Source organism: Callospermophilus lateralis, chromosome 8 (genome assembly GCF_048772815.1).
Source record: "Callospermophilus lateralis isolate mCalLat2 chromosome 8, mCalLat2.hap1, whole genome shotgun sequence".
NCBI lineage: Eukaryota > Metazoa > Chordata > Mammalia > Rodentia > Sciuridae > Callospermophilus > Callospermophilus lateralis.
This window is the reverse complement of record NC_135312.1, coordinates 138563490-138584982: the sequence shown is the minus strand read 5'-3', so window position 1 is coordinate 138584982 and position 21493 is coordinate 138563490. Positions and strand designations below refer to the sequence as shown.

General features: G+C 57.0%; 1 protein-coding gene across 2 annotated transcripts in view; it reads right to left on the bottom strand.

Moving 5' to 3' along the window:
• The window catches only part of Ndnf (neuron derived neurotrophic factor), a 45604-nt gene that overhangs the window by 8747 nt on the left and 15364 nt on the right, over positions 1-21493 (bottom strand). The window contains exon 2 of one of the 2 annotated variants that reach the window (XM_077110190.1): positions 12170-12358. In XM_077110190.1, the coding sequence (XP_076966305.1) occupies positions 12170-12358 (189 nt within the window). Of the gene's footprint in view, positions 1-12169; positions 12359-21493 lie in introns of those variants that run through there. The other variant, XM_077110191.1, reaches the window with a different exon arrangement.

The window sequence follows — 21493 nt, the reverse complement described above, 5'->3', positions numbered from 1 at the left end:
ACCCACTCCACACCTCAGACACCCACTCCACACCTCAGGCACCCACTCCACGCCTCAGACACCCACTCCACACCTCAGACACCCACTCCAGACCTCAGACACCCACTCCACACCTCAGACACCCACTCCACACCTCAGGCACCCACTCCACGCCTCAGACACCCACTCCACGCCTCAGACACCCACTCCAGACCTCAGACACCCACTCCACACCTCAGACACCCACTCCACACCTCAGGCACCCACTCCACGCCTCAGACACCCACTCCACACCTCAGACACCCACTCCAGACCTCAGACACCCACTCCAGACCTCAGACACCCACTCCACACCTCAGACACCCACTCCACACCTCAGGCACCCACTCCACGCCTCAGACAGCCACTCCACGCCTCAGGCACCCACTCCAGACCTCAGACACCCACTCCACACCTCAGGCACCCACTCCACGCCTCAGACACCCACTCCACGCCTCAGACACCCACTCCAGACCTCAGACACCCACTCCACACCTCAGACACCCACTCCACACCTCAGGCACCCACTCCACGCCTCAGACACCCACTCCACACCTCAGGCACCCACTCCAGACCTCAGACACCCACTCCACACCTCAGACACCCACTCCACACCTCAGGCACCCACTCCACGCCTCAGACACCCACTCCACACCTCAGACACCCACTCCAGACCTCAGACACCCACTCCACACCTCAGACACCCACTCCACAACTCAGACACCCACTCCACACCTCAGGCACCCACTCCAGACCTCAGACACCCACTCCACACCTCAGACACCCACTCCACAACTCAGACACCCACTCCACACCTCAGGCACCCACTCCAGACCTCAGACACCCACTCCAGACCTCAGACACCCACTCCAGACCTCAGACACCCACTCCACACCTCAGACACCCACTCCACACCTCAGGCACCCACTCCACGCCTCAGGCACCCACTCCAGGCCTCAGGCACCCACTCCACGCCTCAGACACCCACTCCACGCCTCAGACACCAACTCCACGCCTCAGACACCAACTCCACGCCTCAGACACCCACTCCACACCTCAGACACCCACTCCACACCTCAGGCACCCACTCCACACCTCAGGCACCCACTCCACGCCTCAGACACCCACTCCACACCTCAGACACCCACTCCACACCTCAGACACCCACTCCACGCCTCAGGCACCCACTCCACGCCTCAGACACCCACTCCACACCTCAGACACCCACTCCACGCCTCAGACACCCACTCCAGGCCTCAGACACCCACTCCACACCTCAGACACCCACTCCAGGCCTCAGACACCCACTCCACACCTCAGACACCAACTCCACGCCTCAGACACCCACTCCACACCTCAGACACCCACTCCACACCTCAGGCACCCACTCCACACCTCAGGCACCCACTCCACGCCTCAGGCACCAACTCCACGCCTCAGACACCCACTCCACACCTCAGACACCCACTCCACACCTCAGACACCCACTCCAGGCCTCAGGCACCCACTCCACACCTCAGGCACCCACTCCACGCCTCAGGCACCAACTCCACGCCTCAGGCACCAACTCCACGCCTCAGACACCCACTCCACACCTCAGACACCCACTCCACACCTCAGACACCCACTCCACACCTCAGGCACCAACTCCACGCCTCAGACACCCACTCCACACCTCAGACACCCACTCCACACCTCAGACACCCACTCCACACCTCAGGCACCCACTCCAGGCCTCAGGCACCCACTCCACACCTCAGACACCCACTCCACACCTCAGGCACCCACTCCACGCCTCAGACACCCACTCCACACCTCAGACACCCACTCCAGGCCTCAGGCACCCACTCCAGGCCTCAGACACCCACTCCACACCTCAGACACCCACTCCACACCTCAGACACCCACTCCACACCTCAGACACCCACTCCACACCTCAGGCACCCACTCCACACCTCAGGCACCCACTCCACGCCTCAGACACCCACTCCACACCTCAGGCACCCACTCCACGCCTCAGGCACCCACTCCAGGCCTCAGGCACCCACTCCAGGCCTCAGACACCCACTCCACACCTCAGACACCCACTCCACACCTCAGACACCCACTCCACACCTCAGACACCCACTCCACGCCTCAGACACCAACTCCACGCCTCAGACACCCACTCCACACCTCAGACACCCACTCCACACCTCAGGCACCCACTCCACGCCTCAGACACCCACTCCACACCTCAGACACCCACTCCACACCTCAGACACCCACTCCACACCTCAGGCACCCACTCCACGCCTCAGACACCCACTCCACACCTCAGACACCCACTCCACGCCTCAGACACCCACTCCAGGCCTCAGACACCCACTCCACACCTCAGACACCCACTCCAGGCCTCAGACACCCACTCCACACCTCAGACACCAACTCCACGCCTCAGACACCCACTCCACACCTCAGACACCCACTCCACACCTCAGGCACCCACTCCACACCTCAGGCACCCACTCCACGCCTCAGGCACCAACTCCACGCCTCAGACACCCACTCCACACCTCAGACACCCACTCCACACCTCAGACACCCACTCCACACCTCAGACACCCACTCCAGGCCTCAGGCACCCACTCCACGCCTCAGGCACCCACTCCACGCCTCAGGCACCAACTCCACGCCTCAGGCACCAACTCCACGCCTCAGACACCCACTCCACACCTCAGACACCCACTCCACACCTCAGACACCCACTCCACACCTCAGACACCCACTCCACACCTCAGGCACCAACTCCACGCCTCAGACACCCACTCCACACCTCAGACACCCACTCCACACCTCAGACACCCACTCCACACCTCAGGCACCCACTCCAGGCCTCAGGCACCCACTCCACACCTCAGACACCCACTCCACACCTCAGGCACCCACTCCACGCCTCAGACACCCACTCCACACCTCAGACACCCACTCCAGGCCTCAGGCACCCACTCCAGGCCTCAGACACCCACTCCACACCTCAGACACCCACTCCACACCTCAGACACCCACTCCACACCTCAGACACCCACTCCACACCTCAGACACCCACTCCACACCTCAGGCACCCACTCCACACCTCAGACACCCACTCCACACCTCAGACACCCACTCCACACCTCAGGCACCCACTCCACGCCTCAGACACCCACTCCACACCTCAGACACCCACTCCACACCTCAGGCACCCACTCCAGGCCTCAGACACCCACTCCACACCTCAGACACCCACTCCACACCTCAGACACCCACTCCACACCTCAGACACCCACTCCACACCTCAGACACCCTCTCCAGGCCTCAGACACCCACTCCACACCTCAGACACCCACTCCACACCTCAGGCACCCACTCCACACCTCAGGCACCCACTCCACGCCTCAGGCACCCACTCCAGGCCTCAGGCACCCACTCCAGGCCTCAGACACCCACTCCACACCTCAGACACCCACTCCACACCTCAGACACCCACTCCACACCTCAGACACCCACTCCACACCTCAGACACCCACTCCACACCTCAGGCACCCACTCCACGCCTCAGACACCCACTCCACACCTCAGACACCCACTCCACACCTCAGGCACCCACTCCAGGCCTCAGACACCCACTCCACACCTCAGACACCCACTCCACACCTCAGACACCCACTCCACACCTCAGACACCCACTAGAGGCCTCAGACACCCACTCCACACCTCAGACACCCACTCCACACCTCAGGCACCCACTCCACACCTCAGGCACCCACTCCAGGCCTCAGGCACCCACTCCAGGCCTCAGGCACCCACTCCACGCCTCAGACACCCACTCCACACCTCAGACACCCACTCCACACCTCAGACACCCACTCCACACCTCAGACACCCACTCCACACCTCAGACACCCACTCCACACCTCAGGCACCCACTCCACACCTCAGACACCCACTCCACGCCTCAGACACCCACTCCACGCCTCAGACACCCACTCCAGGCCTCAGACACCCACTCCACACCTCAGGCACCCACTCCACGCCTCAGGCACCCACTCCACGCCTCAGGCACCCACTCCAGGCCTCAGGCACCCACTCCAGGCCTCAGGCACCCACTCCACACCTCAGACACCCACTCCACACCTCAGACACCCACTCCACACCTCAGACACCCACTCCACACCTCAGGCACCCACTCCACACCTCAGACACCCACTCCACACCTCAGACACCCACTCCACACCTCAGACACCCACTCCACACCTCAGACACCCACTCCAGGCCTCAGGCACCAACTCCACGCCTCAGACACCCACTCCACACCTCAGACACCCACTCCACAACTCAGACACCCACTCCACACCTCAGACACCCACTCCACACCTCAGACACCCACTCCACACCTCAGACACCCACTCCACACCTCAGGCACCCACTCCACGCCTCAGACACCCACTCCACGCCTCAGACACCCACTCCAGACCTCAGACACCCACTCCACACCTCAGACACCCACTCCACACCTCAGGCACCCACTCCACGCCTCAGACACCCACTCCACACCTCAGACACCCACTCCACAACTCAGACACCCACTCCACACCTCAGACACCCACTCCACACCTCAGACACCCACTCCAGACCTCAGACACCCACTCCACACCTCAGACACCCACTCCACACCTCAGGCACCCACTCCACGCCTCAGACACCCACTCCACGCCTCAGACACCCACTCCAGACCTCAGACACCCACTCCACACCTCAGACACCCACTCCACACCTCAGGCACCCACTCCACGCCTCAGACACCCACTCCACACCTCAGACACCCACTCCAGACCTCAGACACCCACTCCACACCTCAGACACCCACTCCACACCTCAGGCACCCACTCCACGCCTCAGACACCCACTCCACACCTCAGACACCCACTCCAGACCTCAGACACCCACTCCACACCTCAGACACCCACTCCACACCTCAGGCACCCACTCCACGCCTCAGACACCCACTCCACACCTCAGGCACCCACTCCAGACCTCAGACACCCACTCCACACCTCAGACACCCACTCCACACCTCAGGCACCCACTCCACGCCTCAGACACCCACTCCACACCTCAGACACCCACTCCAGACCTCAGACACCCACTCCACACCTCAGACACCCACTCCACACCTCAGGCACCCACTCCACGCCTCAGGCACCCACTCCACACCTCAGGCACCCACTCCAGACCTCAGACACCCACTCCAGACCTCAGACACCCACTCCACACCTCAGGCACCCACTCCACGCCTCAGGCACCCACTCCACACCTCAGACACCCACTCCAGACCTCAGACACCCACTCCACACCTCAGACACCCACTCCACACCTCAGACACCCACTCCACACCTCAGGCACCCACTCCAGACCTCAGACACCCACTCCAGACCTCAGACACCCACTCCACAACTCAGACACCCACTCCACACCTCAGGCACCCACTCCAGACCTCAGGCACCCACTCCAGACCTCAGACACCCACTCCAGACCTCAGACACCCACTCCACACCTCAGACACCCACTCCACACCTCAGGCACCCACTCCACGCCTCAGGCACCCACTCCAGGCCTCAGGCACCCACTCCACGCCTCAGACACCCACTCCACGCCTCAGACACCAACTCCACGCCTCAGACACCAACTCCACGCCTCAGACACCCACTCCACACCTCAGACACCCACTCCACACCTCAGGCACCCACTCCACACCTCAGGCACCCACTCCACGCCTCAGACACCCACTCCACACCTCAGACACCCACTCCACACCTCAGACACCCACTCCACACCTCAGGCACCCACTCCACGCCTCAGACACCCACTCCACGCCTCAGACACCCACTCCACGCCTCAGACACCCACTCCAGGCCTCAGACACCCACTCCACACCTCAGACACCCACTCCAGGCCTCAGACACCCACTCCACGCCTCAGACACCAACTCCACGCCTCAGACACCCACTCCACACCTCAGACACCCACTCCACACCTCAGGCACCCACTCCACACCTCAGGCACCCACTCCACACCTCAGGCACCCACTCCACGCCTCAGACACCCACTCCACACCTCAGACACCCACTCCAGGCCTCAGGCACCCACTCCACGCCTCAGACACCCACTCCACACCTCAGACACCCACTCCACACCTCAGACACCCACTCCACACCTCAGACACCCACTCCACACCTCAGACACCCACTCCACACCTCAGGCACCCACTCCACACCTCAGACACCCACTCCACACCTCAGGCACCCACTCCACGCCTCAGGCACCCACTCCAGGCCTCAGGCACCCACTCCACGCCTCAGACACCCACTCCACGCCTCAGACACCCACTCCACGCCTCAGACACCAACTCCACGCCTCAGACACCCACTCCACACCTCAGACACCCACTCCACACCTCAGGCACCCACTCCACACCTCAGGCACCCACTCCACGCCTCAGACACCCACTCCACACCTCAGACACCCACTCCACACCTCAGACACCCACTCCACACCTCAGGCACCCACTCCAGGCCTCAGACACCCACTCCACACCTCAGACACCCACTCCAGGCCTCAGACACCCACTCCACACCTCAGACACCCACTCCACGCCTCAGACACCCACTCCAGGCCTCAGACACCCACTCCACACCTCAGACACCCACTCCAGGCCTCAGACACCCACTCCACACCTCAGACACCAACTCCACGCCTCAGACACCCACTCCACACCTCAGACACCCACTCCACGCCTCAGGCACCCACTCCACACCTCAGGCACCCACTCCACGCCTCAGGCACCAACTCCACGCCTCAGACACCCACTCCACACCTCAGACACCCACTCCACACCTCAGACACCCACTCCAGGCCTCAGGCACCCACTCCACACCTCAGGCACCCACTCCACGCCTCAGGCACCAACTCCACGCCTCAGGCACCAACTCCACGCCTCAGACACCCACTCCACACCTCAGACACCCACTCCACACCTCAGACACCCACTCCACACCTCAGGCACCCACTCCAGGCCTCAGGCACCCACTCCACACCTCAGACACCCACTCCACACCTCAGGCACCCACTCCACGCCTCAGACACCCACTCCACACCTCAGACACCCACTCCACACCTCAGACACCCACTCCAGGCCTCAGGCACCCACTCCACACCTCAGGCACCCACTCCACGCCTCAGGCACCAACTCCACGCCTCAGGCACCAACTCCACGCCTCAGACACCCACTCCACACCTCAGACACCCACTCCACACCTCAGACACCCACTCCACACCTCAGGCACCCACTCCAGGCCTCAGGCACCCACTCCACACCTCAGACACCCACTCCACACCTCAGGCACCCACTCCACGCCTCAGACACCCACTCCACACCTCAGACACCCACTCCACACCTCAGACACCCACTCCACACCTCAGACACCCACTCCACGCCTCAGACACCCACTCCACACCTCAGACACCAACTCCACACCTCAGGCACCCACTCCACACCTCAGACACCCACTCCACACCTCAGACACCCACTCCACACCTCAGACACCCACTCCACACCTCAGACACCCACTCCACACCTCAGACACCCACTCCACGCCTCAGGCACCCACTCCACACCTCAGACACCCACTCCACACCTCAGACACCCACTCCACGCCTCAGGCACCCACTCCACACCTCAGACACCCACTCCACACCTCAGGCACCCACTCCACACCTCAGGCACCCACTCCACACCTCAGACACCCACTCCACACCTCAGACACCCACTCCACACCTCAGGCACCAACTCCACGCCTCAGACACCCACTCCACACCTCAGACACCCACTCCACACCTCAGACACCCACTCCACACCTCAGGCACCCACTCCAGGCCTCAGGCACCCACTCCACACCTCAGACACCCACTCCACACCTCAGGCACCCACTCCACGCCTCAGACACCCACTCCACACCTCAGACACCCACTCCAGGCCTCAGGCACCCACTCCAGGCCTCAGACACCCACTCCACACCTCAGACACCCACTCCACACCTCAGACACCCACTCCACACCTCAGACACCCACTCCACACCTCAGGCACCCACTCCACACCTCAGACACCCACTCCACACCTCAGGCACCCACTCCACACCTCAGACACCCACTCCACACCTCAGACACCTACTCCACACCTCAGACACCCACTCCACACCTCAGGCACCCACTCCACGCCTCAGACACCCACTCCACACCTCAGACACCCACTCCACACCTCAGGCACCCACTCCAGGCCTCAGACACCCACTCCACACCTCAGACACCCACTCCACACCTCAGACACCCACTCCACACCTCAGACACCCACTCCACACCTCAGACACCCACTCCACGCCTCAGACACCCACTCCACACCTCAGACACCCACTCCACACCTCAGGCACCCACTCCACACCTCAGGCACCCACTCCACACCTCAGGCACCCACTCCAGGCCTCAGGCACCCACTCCAGGCCTCAGACACCCACTCCACACCTCAGACACCCACTCCACACCTCAGACACCCACTCCACACCTCAGACACCCACTCCACACCTCAGGCACCCACTCCACGCCTCAGACACCCACTCCACACCTCAGGCACCCACTCCACACCTCAGGCACCCACTCCACGCCTCAGACACCCACTCCACACCTCAGACACCCACTCCACACCTCAGACACCCACTCCACACCTCAGACACCCACTCCAGGCCTCAGACACCCACTCCACGCCTCAGACACCCACTCCACGCCTCAGACACCCACTCCACACCTCAGACACCCACTCCACACCTCAGACACCCACTCCACACCTCAGACACCCACTCCACACCTCAGACACCCACTCCACACCTCAGACACCCACTCCACACCTCAGGCACCCACTCCACACCTCAGACACCCACTCCACACCTCAGACACCCACTCCACGCCTCAGACACCCACTCCAGGCCTCAGACACCCACTCCACACCTCAGACACCCACTCCACGCCTCAGGCACCCACTCCAGGCCTCAGGCACCCACTCCAGGCCTCAGGCACCCACTCCACACCTCAGACACCCACTCCACACCTCAGACACCCACTCCACACCTCAGACACCCACTCCACACCTCAGACACCCACTCCACACCTCAGACACCCACTCCACACCTCAGGCACCCACTCCACACCTCAGACACCCACTCCACACCTCAGACACCCACTCCACACCTCAGACACCCACTCCACACCTCAGGCACCCACTCCACGCCTCAGACACCCACTCCACACCTCAGACACCCACTCCACAACTCAGACACCCACTCCACACCTCAGACACCCACTCCACACCTCAGACACCCACTCCACACCTCAGACACCCACTCCACACCTCAGACACCCACTCCAGGCCTCAGGCACCCACTCCACACCTCAGGCACCCACTCCACGCCTCAGGCACCCACTCCAGGCCTCAGGCACCCACTCCAGGCCTCAGGCACCCACTCCAGGCCTCAGGCACCCACTCCAGACCCTGGTTCTCTCCCAAGGTCAGCTTCCCCTGCCGTCCCCCCGTCTGCATAAAGGAGGAGTCCAACCAGCTGCCTGTCAGGACAGAGGCAGGGATGCCTCCTGACCGCCTTCCTCCCTCCATGTAGGATGGATCAGCAGACACTTCAGGCTCCACTTCTCAAACAGACCCAGAATCTGACGCCTTGATTCACTGTGTGGCCACCCGGCCAAGTCTCCAGGTCCCTTGCCTGAGCCTGCAATGGCCTCCTGACGGCCTCCTGACCCTAGCAACCCTGTGGACCTTCCCTCCCTCCAGGAGCAAGGTCACCAAAGCCTGTGGACGGCCCCACCCGGCCTGAGACCCCCGCGAGCGGCTTGTTTCCCTCAGAGCATGAGGCCCTGAGCGGCAAGGTCTCCTCGCTCTGCCTTTGCCCCAGCTCCTCACTGTCCTTGCACACGCGGATTCCTGCCTTGGGCCTCTTGGGTGACGCTCCTCCAGGGTTGAGGCTCTTCCTCCCGGGGCCGGCCTCACCTGCAGACCCCCTGCCGCGAGGCCTTACCCATGTCTCCTGGAGACCATCTCTTCCCTGGCTGTTCTGTCCTCCACCCACACAGGGTCAGGCTCCCCACGGACCCAGGTGTCCTGCACTTGGTTCTCTGGGCACCTGCTGCAATTTGTGAGGACACCCTTTCCCAGAGGCCCACTGAGACTACACTTCCCAGCAGTTAGCAGACCTCTGCCGGCTCAGGGCCTGGAAGGGCATTTCCCAGTGAGGGCTGATGAGTGACCTGGCCAGAGAACCCTAGCACCGTCTGCACCTCAGCAGTCCAGCTTGAGGACGCACCCCTGGAACCCTTCTCTCTAGGTACAGGGTTGAGTAAAAGTGAATTTTCCCCTCACTGGCCAGAGAGGAATTTGGAGCTAGAGGGTGGGGTGGGCAAAGGGAAAACAAACAAACTGAAGACCCTATAAAAGCAAAACAGCTAGTTGTAAAACAGCCGACAACCAGCCAGAGAGAACAGCTAGATGATGGACCTGCTGACACGCCGGGAGTTTCACGGACCACTCCCCTCTCTGAAAGGAAGGGTCAGCAGTCTTGATTTTAAGCTCAGCCCACTTTTTGCAGAGCAGACTTTTGATCCTTCACCCAGGCTGCACGGAGGGCACCAACCACATACACGCAGCTGCGTCTTTCTATTTTACAAAGAAGCAGATACAGCCAAGTAATTTTTCTGGCATTATGCAAGGAGAAGTACCCAAACCTTCCCGCTGTGAGTGGATTCCATTAACCATGGGGCACTGGTGCCAGAGCAGAGTACATGGGACAAATTCACCCCAACCTTCCGTCCTCCTGCTCCCTCTCGTCACCACAGGGAAACCGATCCCCTGCTCTCCCTCCCAGTGACCACCACAGGACAGGGCTCTCAGCAGAGGGGCTGCCTCCGAACTAAAAGGACCACCGCTGCGCCTCGTCCTGCGTGATCTCTGGAAAGGGATCACTGTGGAACCAGACAGTTTTGTCTCTTGGAATGCCAGGCGAGGTGTCACAGCGTCAAAGGAGAAACTGGTTTTGAAATGTAATTACCCCAAGGTGAACTATGAAGGGGCTGGAGAATGGCAAAGTGAGCAACTATAGATCAAGTCAGTGTTTCCTGTTAACGTGACCAGGGTTAACTAAGAAGCTGAGTCAAGCTGACCCCACTTCTGCCCAGACACCTACCCTGCTGCCACACCCCCCACTCCTGCAAGAGCCCACTCACCCAGAGGCGGACCACACCTCCTGTACGCCGACCACAGAGCTCCCTTTCCGAGTACAGGGCCGCCAGCTCCCGGAGCCTGTGGCAAAGCACTTGCTCCCCCGCCCCTCGCCGTGTGGCTTTAAAGCTTGCTCTCCACCTGAGCCCACCCCGATGCGTAACCTAGACTCTGACTTATAAACTTGCAGTTCAGAGGAGGTCTGCTGCCGTTCTCTCTGCGCAGAGAGAACACTGTCCGATTTCCTGACTATGAACTGTTGGTGCTGAGCCTTGGGCGTGTTTGCAGTGATTGAGGCTGTGGCACTTCCCTAACAATTGGTCTATTACATAGTATCTATTTGATGTGTGCACACACATCTGTAAATTCTTAGGGTTGAAATATTTAAAACTATCATGTGAGCCCAATTTATTGATGATGTTGGACTAAAGGTAATGAATAGTATTAATTTTTAATCACTATTTGATTTCTTTCTCTCAAAATTGGATCATATTTGGTAAACAACCATAATCCTTGTAAACCTCAATGCAAACCCTTGAAGAAACATATATATTCAATGAACTGCATTTTAATCCAACAGTCCTGCAAATGAGAACATAATCCTCCTGGAGCGTGAAATAGTGCCAAGGTTCCTCTTCCACCCAAAGGAGGCCTTGGTCAGCAAAGACCAGCGGTCTCCCTCAGCCCACCTTGGCCACCCTTCATTCTCATGGGAGCAACCATCCGGGCTGGATCTGCAAGGCACTTCCCTAGGGAGGAGGCCCCAGGAGCTCACGGACAGAGCTGCGGCAGGCAGGGTACCTTTTAGGTGTGTCTCTGAAGAGATAGCTGCTGACCTCGGCTCCATCTGGAATGACTGGTGAACCGTGGAAGAACGCCTTGTCTCGGATCTGCATCTGGAAAAGCCCTTCATCTCGAGTGGGCAGCTTCTGGGCCCTGGAGCCAAGAGGCAGCAGCAGCCACAGCACAGTCCAGCCGAGCAGCACCATCCTGGCAACAGAGAGGCCGCGGTGTTAGTTCTGCAGGCAGCCTCCCCCGACGCCCTCCTGCAGCGAGCACAGAGGTGGCCCTGAGCCACATGTGGGTGTCTCAGACCCCCAATAGGCACACACGCTCTGGAAGCATCTGCCCTATGCTTTTCCCAGCTATTTCATAATGTTGAGAATGAATTCACCAAAATTTCAGATGCTCCAAGGAATTTCAGACACTTGACGCATTAACTTCCCACTTCAATTATGGCAGAAACCTGGGCGGTCATGACAGGTGGCCACAGTCTACGCGTGACGCTCCGACTAGGGCGGTCATTCAGGGTCAGCCCTTGCAGCTGACACAAAGCTACAGAGGTGAGTTGGACTTCGCCTCAGCAGTCAAGTTATAACTTGTTGATGTGGTTGAACTCTTATTTTCAACATAAGTCACAGAGACCTGTCAAAAGCCAGAAAATTACTACACAGATTATTTTATTCTTCCTTAAAGTTTGAAGCTGGGTGTGGGGACGTATACCTGTAGTCCCAGCAACTCAGGACGCTGAGACAGGAGGATTTCAAATTCAAAGCCAGCCTCAGCAACTTAGCAAGTCCCTAAGCAACTCAATGAGACCTTGTCTCTAAATAAAAATTCAAAACAGGGCTGGGGATGTGGCTCAGTGGTTAAGTGCCCCTGGTACTGCCCACACAAAAGAAACCGTGAGCTGGGTGCAGTGGCACGTGCCTGTAATCCCAGTGACTTGGGAAGCTGAGGCAGAAGGACCTCAGCAAGTTAGGGAGACCCTGTCTCAAGACCAAAAAAAAAAAAAAAAAACAAACAGAAACACTGGGGATGTGGAAAAGTGGTAAAGCACCCTGGACTCAATCCCTGTACAAAACCCTTGACTGAGGATTCTGTACAGTCTTCTGCTTATTCCATGACTGGATTTTCATATCAGAACTTGTCAGAGATTAGGACGTCCAACTCCCTCACAGGTAATCTGTGCAAAACCACAAGGCTAGTTATCGATGATGCCCACGCGTATAGGCCACCAGAGTCTCCCACGCCACAGGCGCTTGTAAAGCCCCACCACGTTAGAAATCAGCTTGGCTTCCACTCACAGGGCAGCCGGGCCTTCGAGGCCTGACATCTTCAGGAGGACTTTCACCGAGTTACCCCTCAGCAGTGCTCCCCGACGCCCACCAGGTCTCCAGCACCGCAGGCCGTCTACTGCTGAGCAGGGGTGCTGCACCACTGTCTCCCCACCTCGCCCCCCGGCTGGGGGGCTGTCAGGAGCCCCAACCAGGTCAGTTCTCTCCAGGTGCCTGCACAGGGCTTTGTGCCCCTGAGGAGCTGCTACGTCAGGAACGGTTTCCTTACCACTCTGACTTAGAGCACATCAGGGAATTCGATCATTAGAGAAACGTGGTATTTCTACACTTCAGTAATTTAAATATGAAAAATTCTAATGCAAATAAATATTTGCAGCAATTTGAGAGGAGGTGAATGCCAGTTTTATTTTAAATAGACGCTATTTTAGATACAACTAATTAACCTCTACTTAACACATCATTTGACTCTAATTTTGCCTTTCTTTGAATGCTATCAAAAACAGATTCAGACAACTTAAAATATTTTTGAAAGGATGCATCTGTCTTTAAGATGAGAATGTGAAAAGTTGGGCACAGTGGTGCACACTTGTGATTCCAGTTTCTAGAGAGGATGAGGCAGGAGGATCACAAGTTTGAGGCCAGCCTCAGCAACTTAGCAAGACCCTGACTCAAAATAGAAAATTCCAAAGGGCCGGGGCCGAGGCTCAGTGGTGGACAAGAGATCCCCGAACTCCACAGAGGACCGGAGCTGCTGAGACTGAGCACGACCCTTCCTGCCAGGCCCCCAGAAATGGCCTCTCCCTTGGGTACTCAGGGCAGGTGGAAGTGGGAGCTCCTGGTGTCTATAGCCATCAGCAAGGGTCCCGTCCACAAGAGGTGGCCACGCTCAGCTGAGCACTCTAAGCAGAGGATGTGATGGGCTGAGCTGGGTGGGTCTCTGCTCACCACCTCTCTGCCCCTTCAGCTCCCATCTGTACCCTTAATCACATGTTCGGTGTTAGCACAATAAAATCACTTCTCTGTGTCGCACCATGCCCACAACACGCCTCCTGACTGCAGAGGAGGACAATTAAAAAAAAAAGTCTCTTTGGAAACAGTTAGGAGTGGTAGCCTTCTGTGCTCCGGGGACTGTGGAGTGGATGGGTCAGGGCAGCCCCTGCCCTGGCCACTCCAGGACAGCCGTCCTCAAGGGGCTCCACTCTGTCCACATGGCTGTCCACTGCAGGACTGCCAGCTAAGGGGACCAGTGCCCCAGGAACTCACTTGGTGCAGAACCCGAGGAATGCCAGCCACAGAGGCCCGGTTCCTCACGGCCCTCTGGAGAGCTTCCCCTCATTACATCAGCCAGTTGCCGGGGATGGATGGTGAGATGATGTGAATGTCACTGTGCACACACCGCCGCCAGGCACCCTCTGACTGCTCCCGTGGCGTGCACCCAATGCCCTCCAAGACCCTCTGAGGTGGGCACGGCTATTTTTCTTATTTTAACATGGGAAAGCAGCATAGGCAGGTAGCGGCCCATAGTAAACACTAGAGGTGAAAATATGAACTACTCATCGTAAGTGACTTTGAAAGCACAATCTGCACAATCTCCACGCAGCTGCTTAGCACTGAATGCTACTGAGCAATTCTGGATGACGGGAGATGCAGAGCAGGGCCCCCAGCCCCATCCCCCATGAGGCTCTGCTCCTGTGCATCCCAGGCACTTCTCAAAGGTGTTTGTAAGGTCGACTCCTCTTTACTGAAATGCTTAGAACTAGGCATGTTTTAGATTTGGGGTTTATTTTTATTTTGGAGTTTGGATATTTGCACATACATAATGACGTATCTTGGGTATGGACCCTATCCTAAACCCGAGATTTATGCTTCCTATACACCTTATGTGTGTGGTCTGAAGGTAATATCATACAATATTTTAAATGATTTTGTGAGCGAGATGAAGTTTTATAGTGTGGAATTTTCCACTGTGGCTCATTGGTGCTCAGAAGGTCTGCATCTGGGGGCCTTTCAACCTTCAGATCTCCTGGGAACCTTAGCAGAGTGGTTAAGCTGTCAGATCTAAGGGTGGGCGTGGCTGCAAGCCACCCTGAAAGTTGAAGAGAAGGAGTAAGTTCCGGGTTCTGGTGCCTGGGTCCAGCCTCCCCCACCAAAAGCACACCCTCCATTCCTCAAGAAACTAGGGATGGAACCACCACAGGGCCCAGCTGTCCCACTCCTTGGTATTTATCCAGAAAAAACCAGTCAGCATTCTACAGCAACACAGCCACCTCATGTCCACAGCAGCCAGACTGTGGAACCAGCCAGGTGCCATCAGTGGATGGGTGGATTAAGAAGAAATTGTGGTGCAGACACGTAACAGGGAAAGAACGGAATTACGGCATGGGAATGGAGAATCTCACGCTAAGTGAAACGCAGAGGTCAAGTGTTTCTCCCACATGCAGAAGCTAGAGCAAAATAAAGGACAGGAGGAAGGAGAGGGCCCTATAGAGGGAAGACCAGTAATGCAGAAGAATGAGGTGAGTGGCAGGGGGAGGGAGGGTCAGGAGGCAAGGCAGAACTAGCTCTTCAAAAACCATGTGGCATGAATACATAAATACACCAGGGAATCTCACCTTTATGCATAACTAAAAAGAACCAGTCAAACATAAATAGAAGAGCATCAGGAAGTCTAGCAGAGTGGAGGGGGGAGAGATGGGGAGATGGGGGAGGGGAGACGGGGAGGGGAGGGAATGGGGAGGGGGAGGTGAAGAGGGGGGAGTTGGGGGTGGGAGGAGGTGGGGAAGGGAGGAGATAGGGGAGGGAGGAGATGGGGGAGGGGAGGAGATGGGGAGGGGGAGGTGAAGAGGGAGGAGATGGGGTGGGAGGAGGTGGGGAAGGGAGGAGATAGGGGAGGGAGGAGATGAGGGAGGGAGGGGATGAGGGAGGAAGGGGATGAGGGATGGGGGAGATGGGGGAGGGGAGACGGGGGAGGGGGAGGTGAAGAGGGAGGAGATGGGGTGGGAGGAGGTGGGGAAGGGAGGAGATAGGGGAGGGAGGAGATGGGGGAGGGGAGGAGATGGGGGAGGGGGAGGTGAAGAGGGAGGAGATGGGGTGGGAGGAGGTGGGGAAGGGAGGAGATAGGGGAGGGAGGAGATGAGGGAGGGAGGGGATGAGGGAGGGAGGGGATGAGGGATGGGGGAGATGGGGGAGGGGAGACGGGGGAGGGGGAGGTGAAGAGGGAGGAGATGGGGTGGGAGGAGGTGGGGAAGGGAGGAGATAGGGGCGGGAGGAGATGGGGGAGGGGAGGAGATGGGGGAGGGGGAGGTGAAGAGGGAGGAGATGGGGTGGGAGGAGGTGGGGAAGGGAGGAGATAGGGGAGGGAGGAGATGGGGGAGGGGAGGAGATGGGGAGGGGGAGGTGAAGAGGGAGGAGATGGGGTGGGAGGAGGTGGGGAAGGGAGGAGATAGGGGAGGGAGGAGATGAGGGAGGGAGGGGATGAGGGAGGGAGGGGATGAGGGATGGGGGAGATGGGGGAGGGGAGACGGGGGAGGGGGAGGTGAAGAGGGAGGAGATGGGGTGGGAGGAGGTGGGGAAGGGAGGAGATAGGGGCGGGAGGAGATGGGGGAGGGGAGGAGATGGGGGAGGGGGAGGTGAAGAGGGAGGAGATGGGGTGGGAGGAGGTGGGGAAGGGAGGAGATAGGGGAGGGAGGAGATGAGGGAGGGAGGGGATGAGGGAGGGAGGGGATGAGGGATGGGGGAGATGGGGGAGGGGAGACGGGGGAGGGGGAGGTGAAGAGGGAGGAGATGGGGTGGGAGGAGGTGGGGAAGGGAGGAGATAGGGGCGGGAGGAGATGGGGGAGGGGAGGAGATGGGGGAGGGGGAGGTGAAGAGGGAGGAGATGGGGTGGGAGGAGGTGGGGAAGGGAGGAGATAGGGGCGGGAGGAGATGGGGGAGGGAGGGGATGAGGGATGGGGGAGATGGGGAAGGGGAGGGAGGGAGTGTGCATGCTTGAGTTTGCCTGGATGAACCCAGCAACTGTGTATGACTATAAGGTTCCAATTAAACAAAAAAAAATATATATATATATATATTCTCTAAACTAAAATTCCATCGGGTCACACTTTTTGTTTCTGAAACCATCTTAATTAAAGGACAATACAGGCAAAATAGATATTTTTCTGAAAAGTGTTCAGGATTAAGCAGGACCTTGAAACACAAGAATTCAATTTTACCACATTGCAGTTTTCAAAATGTCATCTAATAACATTCAACTGTTGAGGAAAACAAATTCAACCATTAGGGAACTTCAATCATTTGTTCAACTCCATCAGTATACAGGCAGGATCTTTTTATAAGAAAATGCGTTTAAAATAAGCTCCAAACACAACTAACCAAAAATCACTTTGCAGACACACTGTGTATATTTTTGTAACTTGTATTCACTGTACAAAATGGAAGCTTTACTCAGAGATTGTTTAAATGGTGGTTTTAAGACTTTATAGATTTTTGTTCCCTGCCAATAAAATGTTCTCTCTCAGACATTCAGTTTAAGAATCGGTCACTTTACATAAACAACTTATCCTTCCTAAGAGCCAGCCTGGTTTAGCAGGTCCATGTGAACAGACTTCTAAGATCACACAGGTGCCCTCTAATGGCATAACTTGGCCTCTGGTTTCTTTTTATTACTTGTAGGTATCCGGCGGAGCTCAGCTAGAATGCAAGTTTAAATTAAATAACATTAACCAGAATTTCACTGTCGGCGTGATTCTTTTTCCAAGGCCATCTGGTGGATAATGCAGGAAACGTCTCCGTACAGCAGGAAACCTTCTGTCTGTCCACTACCCAGGCTGCAGCTCAGACAGAAGCAGAGGGAGGGTGGCGCCGGGCACTGATTCAGCTTGGCTGCAGGGTCACTCAGCCCAGAACGCCCGTGCCGTCAGCCAAGGCTGAGAAGACCGGCTTCGCGCTGGCCTGGAAGGTTCTGTGGACCATGCTACAGAGGCCACCTAGAATTCTGACATTGTCTATGCTGTCAAAGCTCGTCACACCTGCCACACACCTCAGGTGCTACCAAAGCTGAAGAGAGAAAAGACGCATCCTAATGATCTGATGTACCTCCACCTTTGAAAAATAAATTATGTGAGATGATTCCTCTTTGGAATGCCACCATGTCCCCAGTTAAAAGGAGAAATTGTTTCTGAAATAAGGTATCCCCAAATTAGCCATGCATTCTATGAGAGAGGGAGGGGGAGAGGGTTTGTGTGCTGCAAAGTGAATGTCTTCCAGCAGATTTAGCAGTAAGGTTCATGTGCATGCACACACACACACACACACACACACACACTCACACACTCACACGCAATGCACTCACACATACACACATCGTTCAGGTCAGACTCTCCAGAGACATCATGAGTGTGACCAGCTGATGTGGGAGTAAAGACAAGGAGCAGTGTCGAGGGTGAGAAGGGGTGTCACCGCGCTCTTTGGGGAGCAGCAAGAGGTGGACGCCCCAGGGATCTGCAGAAGGGCTTTCTTTTTAAAGCTTAAGGAGCAGGTGATGGGATTTCTCCTCCCCCTTCTTTGCCTTCTCTGCTGGACTCCTCAGAGTCTGACTGTAGGGAGGACCTGGAGGACCTTAAAGAAGATGATAGTGGACAGATGTTTGGGTCTGCAGGGCACAGGGACGGAGCAAACAGTGGTTAATGAAACTTACAAATAACTCAGAGAGCTTGGGCTTCAATGTGAACTTCTCCAGCCATGGAACCTTCATGCAGTTAAAATAAGTGGCAAAACTGACCTGGCACACCCCTTTCTCACCAACCTGCGGAAATGCTTGTGAACTGTCAAATAGTCACGTGGTAAACAAAAGGAAAACTTAAAGGCACCAGAGTAACTCACCACTGTTATCAACCAAGCATCCAGGACCACTCCCTCTACTGCCACAAAAACACTATATACTTAAAAGCAAGAAACTTGCTCCAGGGTGTGCAGCTGCAAAATTTATCTGTAATTACACAGGTCAAGTAGTCAATTTGCCAATCTTGATTAAACCTCTGATTTCCTTAGTGAACACCAAATATTTATTACATGAAACTGAACTTGTAAACAGTGAATAAGTATAAATGGCTGGATAATTTCTAGTACTTTAAAAACATATTCAATGGACCTAAACACAAAAGTTCATTGAAAATCTTAAAGTAAGGGAATTGCAAACCACTAATACACCTGCTTAATATTTATATTCTGCTGTTTAGTGATACCACCTGACCAGTGCAGGAGACTTGCGAATATGGTAAGTAAACTGCTCCAAGGCTCTGTGAACGGAGAGGAAGGCCAGGCTTTTCTCAGAGCCGTGGGCTCCACAGAGCAGCGGCCAAGTCTCCGCACACATGGGAGTGGGTAAAAGCAATTCCCTCCCCTCTCTAATACTGACATCAAGGCCCTGCCAGTCCCTTGCAGACACAGCAGACCTGTTAAAGATGTTCTCAAGTGTGCACTGACACTGCATGTTAGAAAGGACAGATTCACGAGTATGATCGTGGTCCACCAAGTAGCCAATGAGAAAAACGACACACGGAGATTCCCTTAAGACTACCAGGGCCCCCGATGGCACCCAGGCCACAGTCTTGAAATAAATGTACATGGCCAAAAAGAAGGAGGGGCATTCTGAATTACTTGCAGCAAATGCATCTGGAATAAATGAAATCTAATGTTTAATTACAGACAGTGGAAAGTGCATGATTATAACTTAGGATAATTTCAAGGAATGGTCTGCCACAGAGATTTCTGTCATTTTCTTTTCCTCTTTAAATGCAAATGTTTAGTCTTTTTCACTTCTATTTTTAAACTTGAGAGTCTTTGTTTTTGGTTGAATCAAGCAGGCCTCATCGGATAATAAATCTGAAGCATTTCATCTTGCTGTAAAGAACCGATGCAGCCTTGGTCGGAGGAAGACCCCAGCCTGCAGTGACCCAGGAGCAGGGTCCTTGCCCTGCGGCAGAGACGGCTACCCTTTGCCAGCCTGGGTGTGGTGCCCCTTACAGCAGCAATGGTGTCCCAGAGGCTGTTGTGTTCTGTTGTCTTTGCAAACAATGAGAATGTTGACTGCAGTTAGCTGGTTGGTGGAAAAAAACCTAAAAATGTCCTTTGCAATGGTTGAAATGTGAGGGAGGGAAACAGACTGTGACCTGACGTCGTCTCCACGCTTGGGGAGAGGACTCCAGCAGGGGACAAGAGGTTCCTGGATGGCCCCAGGCACCGGCTCTGGCACCCACCAAGTGGGCCCCCAACTCCCAGCACCAGGCACGGGCCCTGTGCTCTGAAGCGGTCCACATGCTGGCTGTGCTGATGGCTCGGCAGGAAGAGATCCAGGGCTCGTCTCTCTGTGATCTCTGGGTGAGTGACCGCCACACACAGGCCCACTGCGGCACCTCCAACCTTCTCAAGCTCTCCCCTGAACGACTGCTGACTCTCATTCCAAAAGGATATTAAATTAATACAGAGAAGCAACATACAATCAGAACGTGCCAAGGGTGCGCCAAGGGTGCAGAGTCTGCACCCTGTCACGCACGCCGTCCTGTGGTGCCCGGCCCACCGAGGGGCCAGCTGAGGCACTCTAACTTTAAAACATGGCCCAGCCGGCAGATGAGAGCTCCTTGAAAGAGGATCCTATTTTAAAGTGAGTGACCTGGGTTCCCACCAGCACTGCTGCCAACGAAGAGCCACGAACCGCGGAAACGGCCAGGAGAGGCGGATCCACGTACCTGGGGAGGAAGTCCCAGAGCCAGAGTGCGCATCCTGCTCGGCCTCCTCCTGCCAAAGGCCTCAGCGCACCAGGGTGAGGTGGGGGAGCGGGAGACCCTGCAGGAGCCACCCCCAGGAGCACCCGGCCCCGAGGGAGGGGCCCTGTGGGGCTCCGTTCTTGCTTTTGCTTGGCGACCCCTGTTTCCTGGTGACCTGCCGCGTTCCCCACAGTGGCTCACAACCTGCACACCCTGTTCTCCACTGAACCAAGAGGGACGCGGAGCTGCCGGGAGCATTTACAACCCTCTTGGCCGTCAAAGGC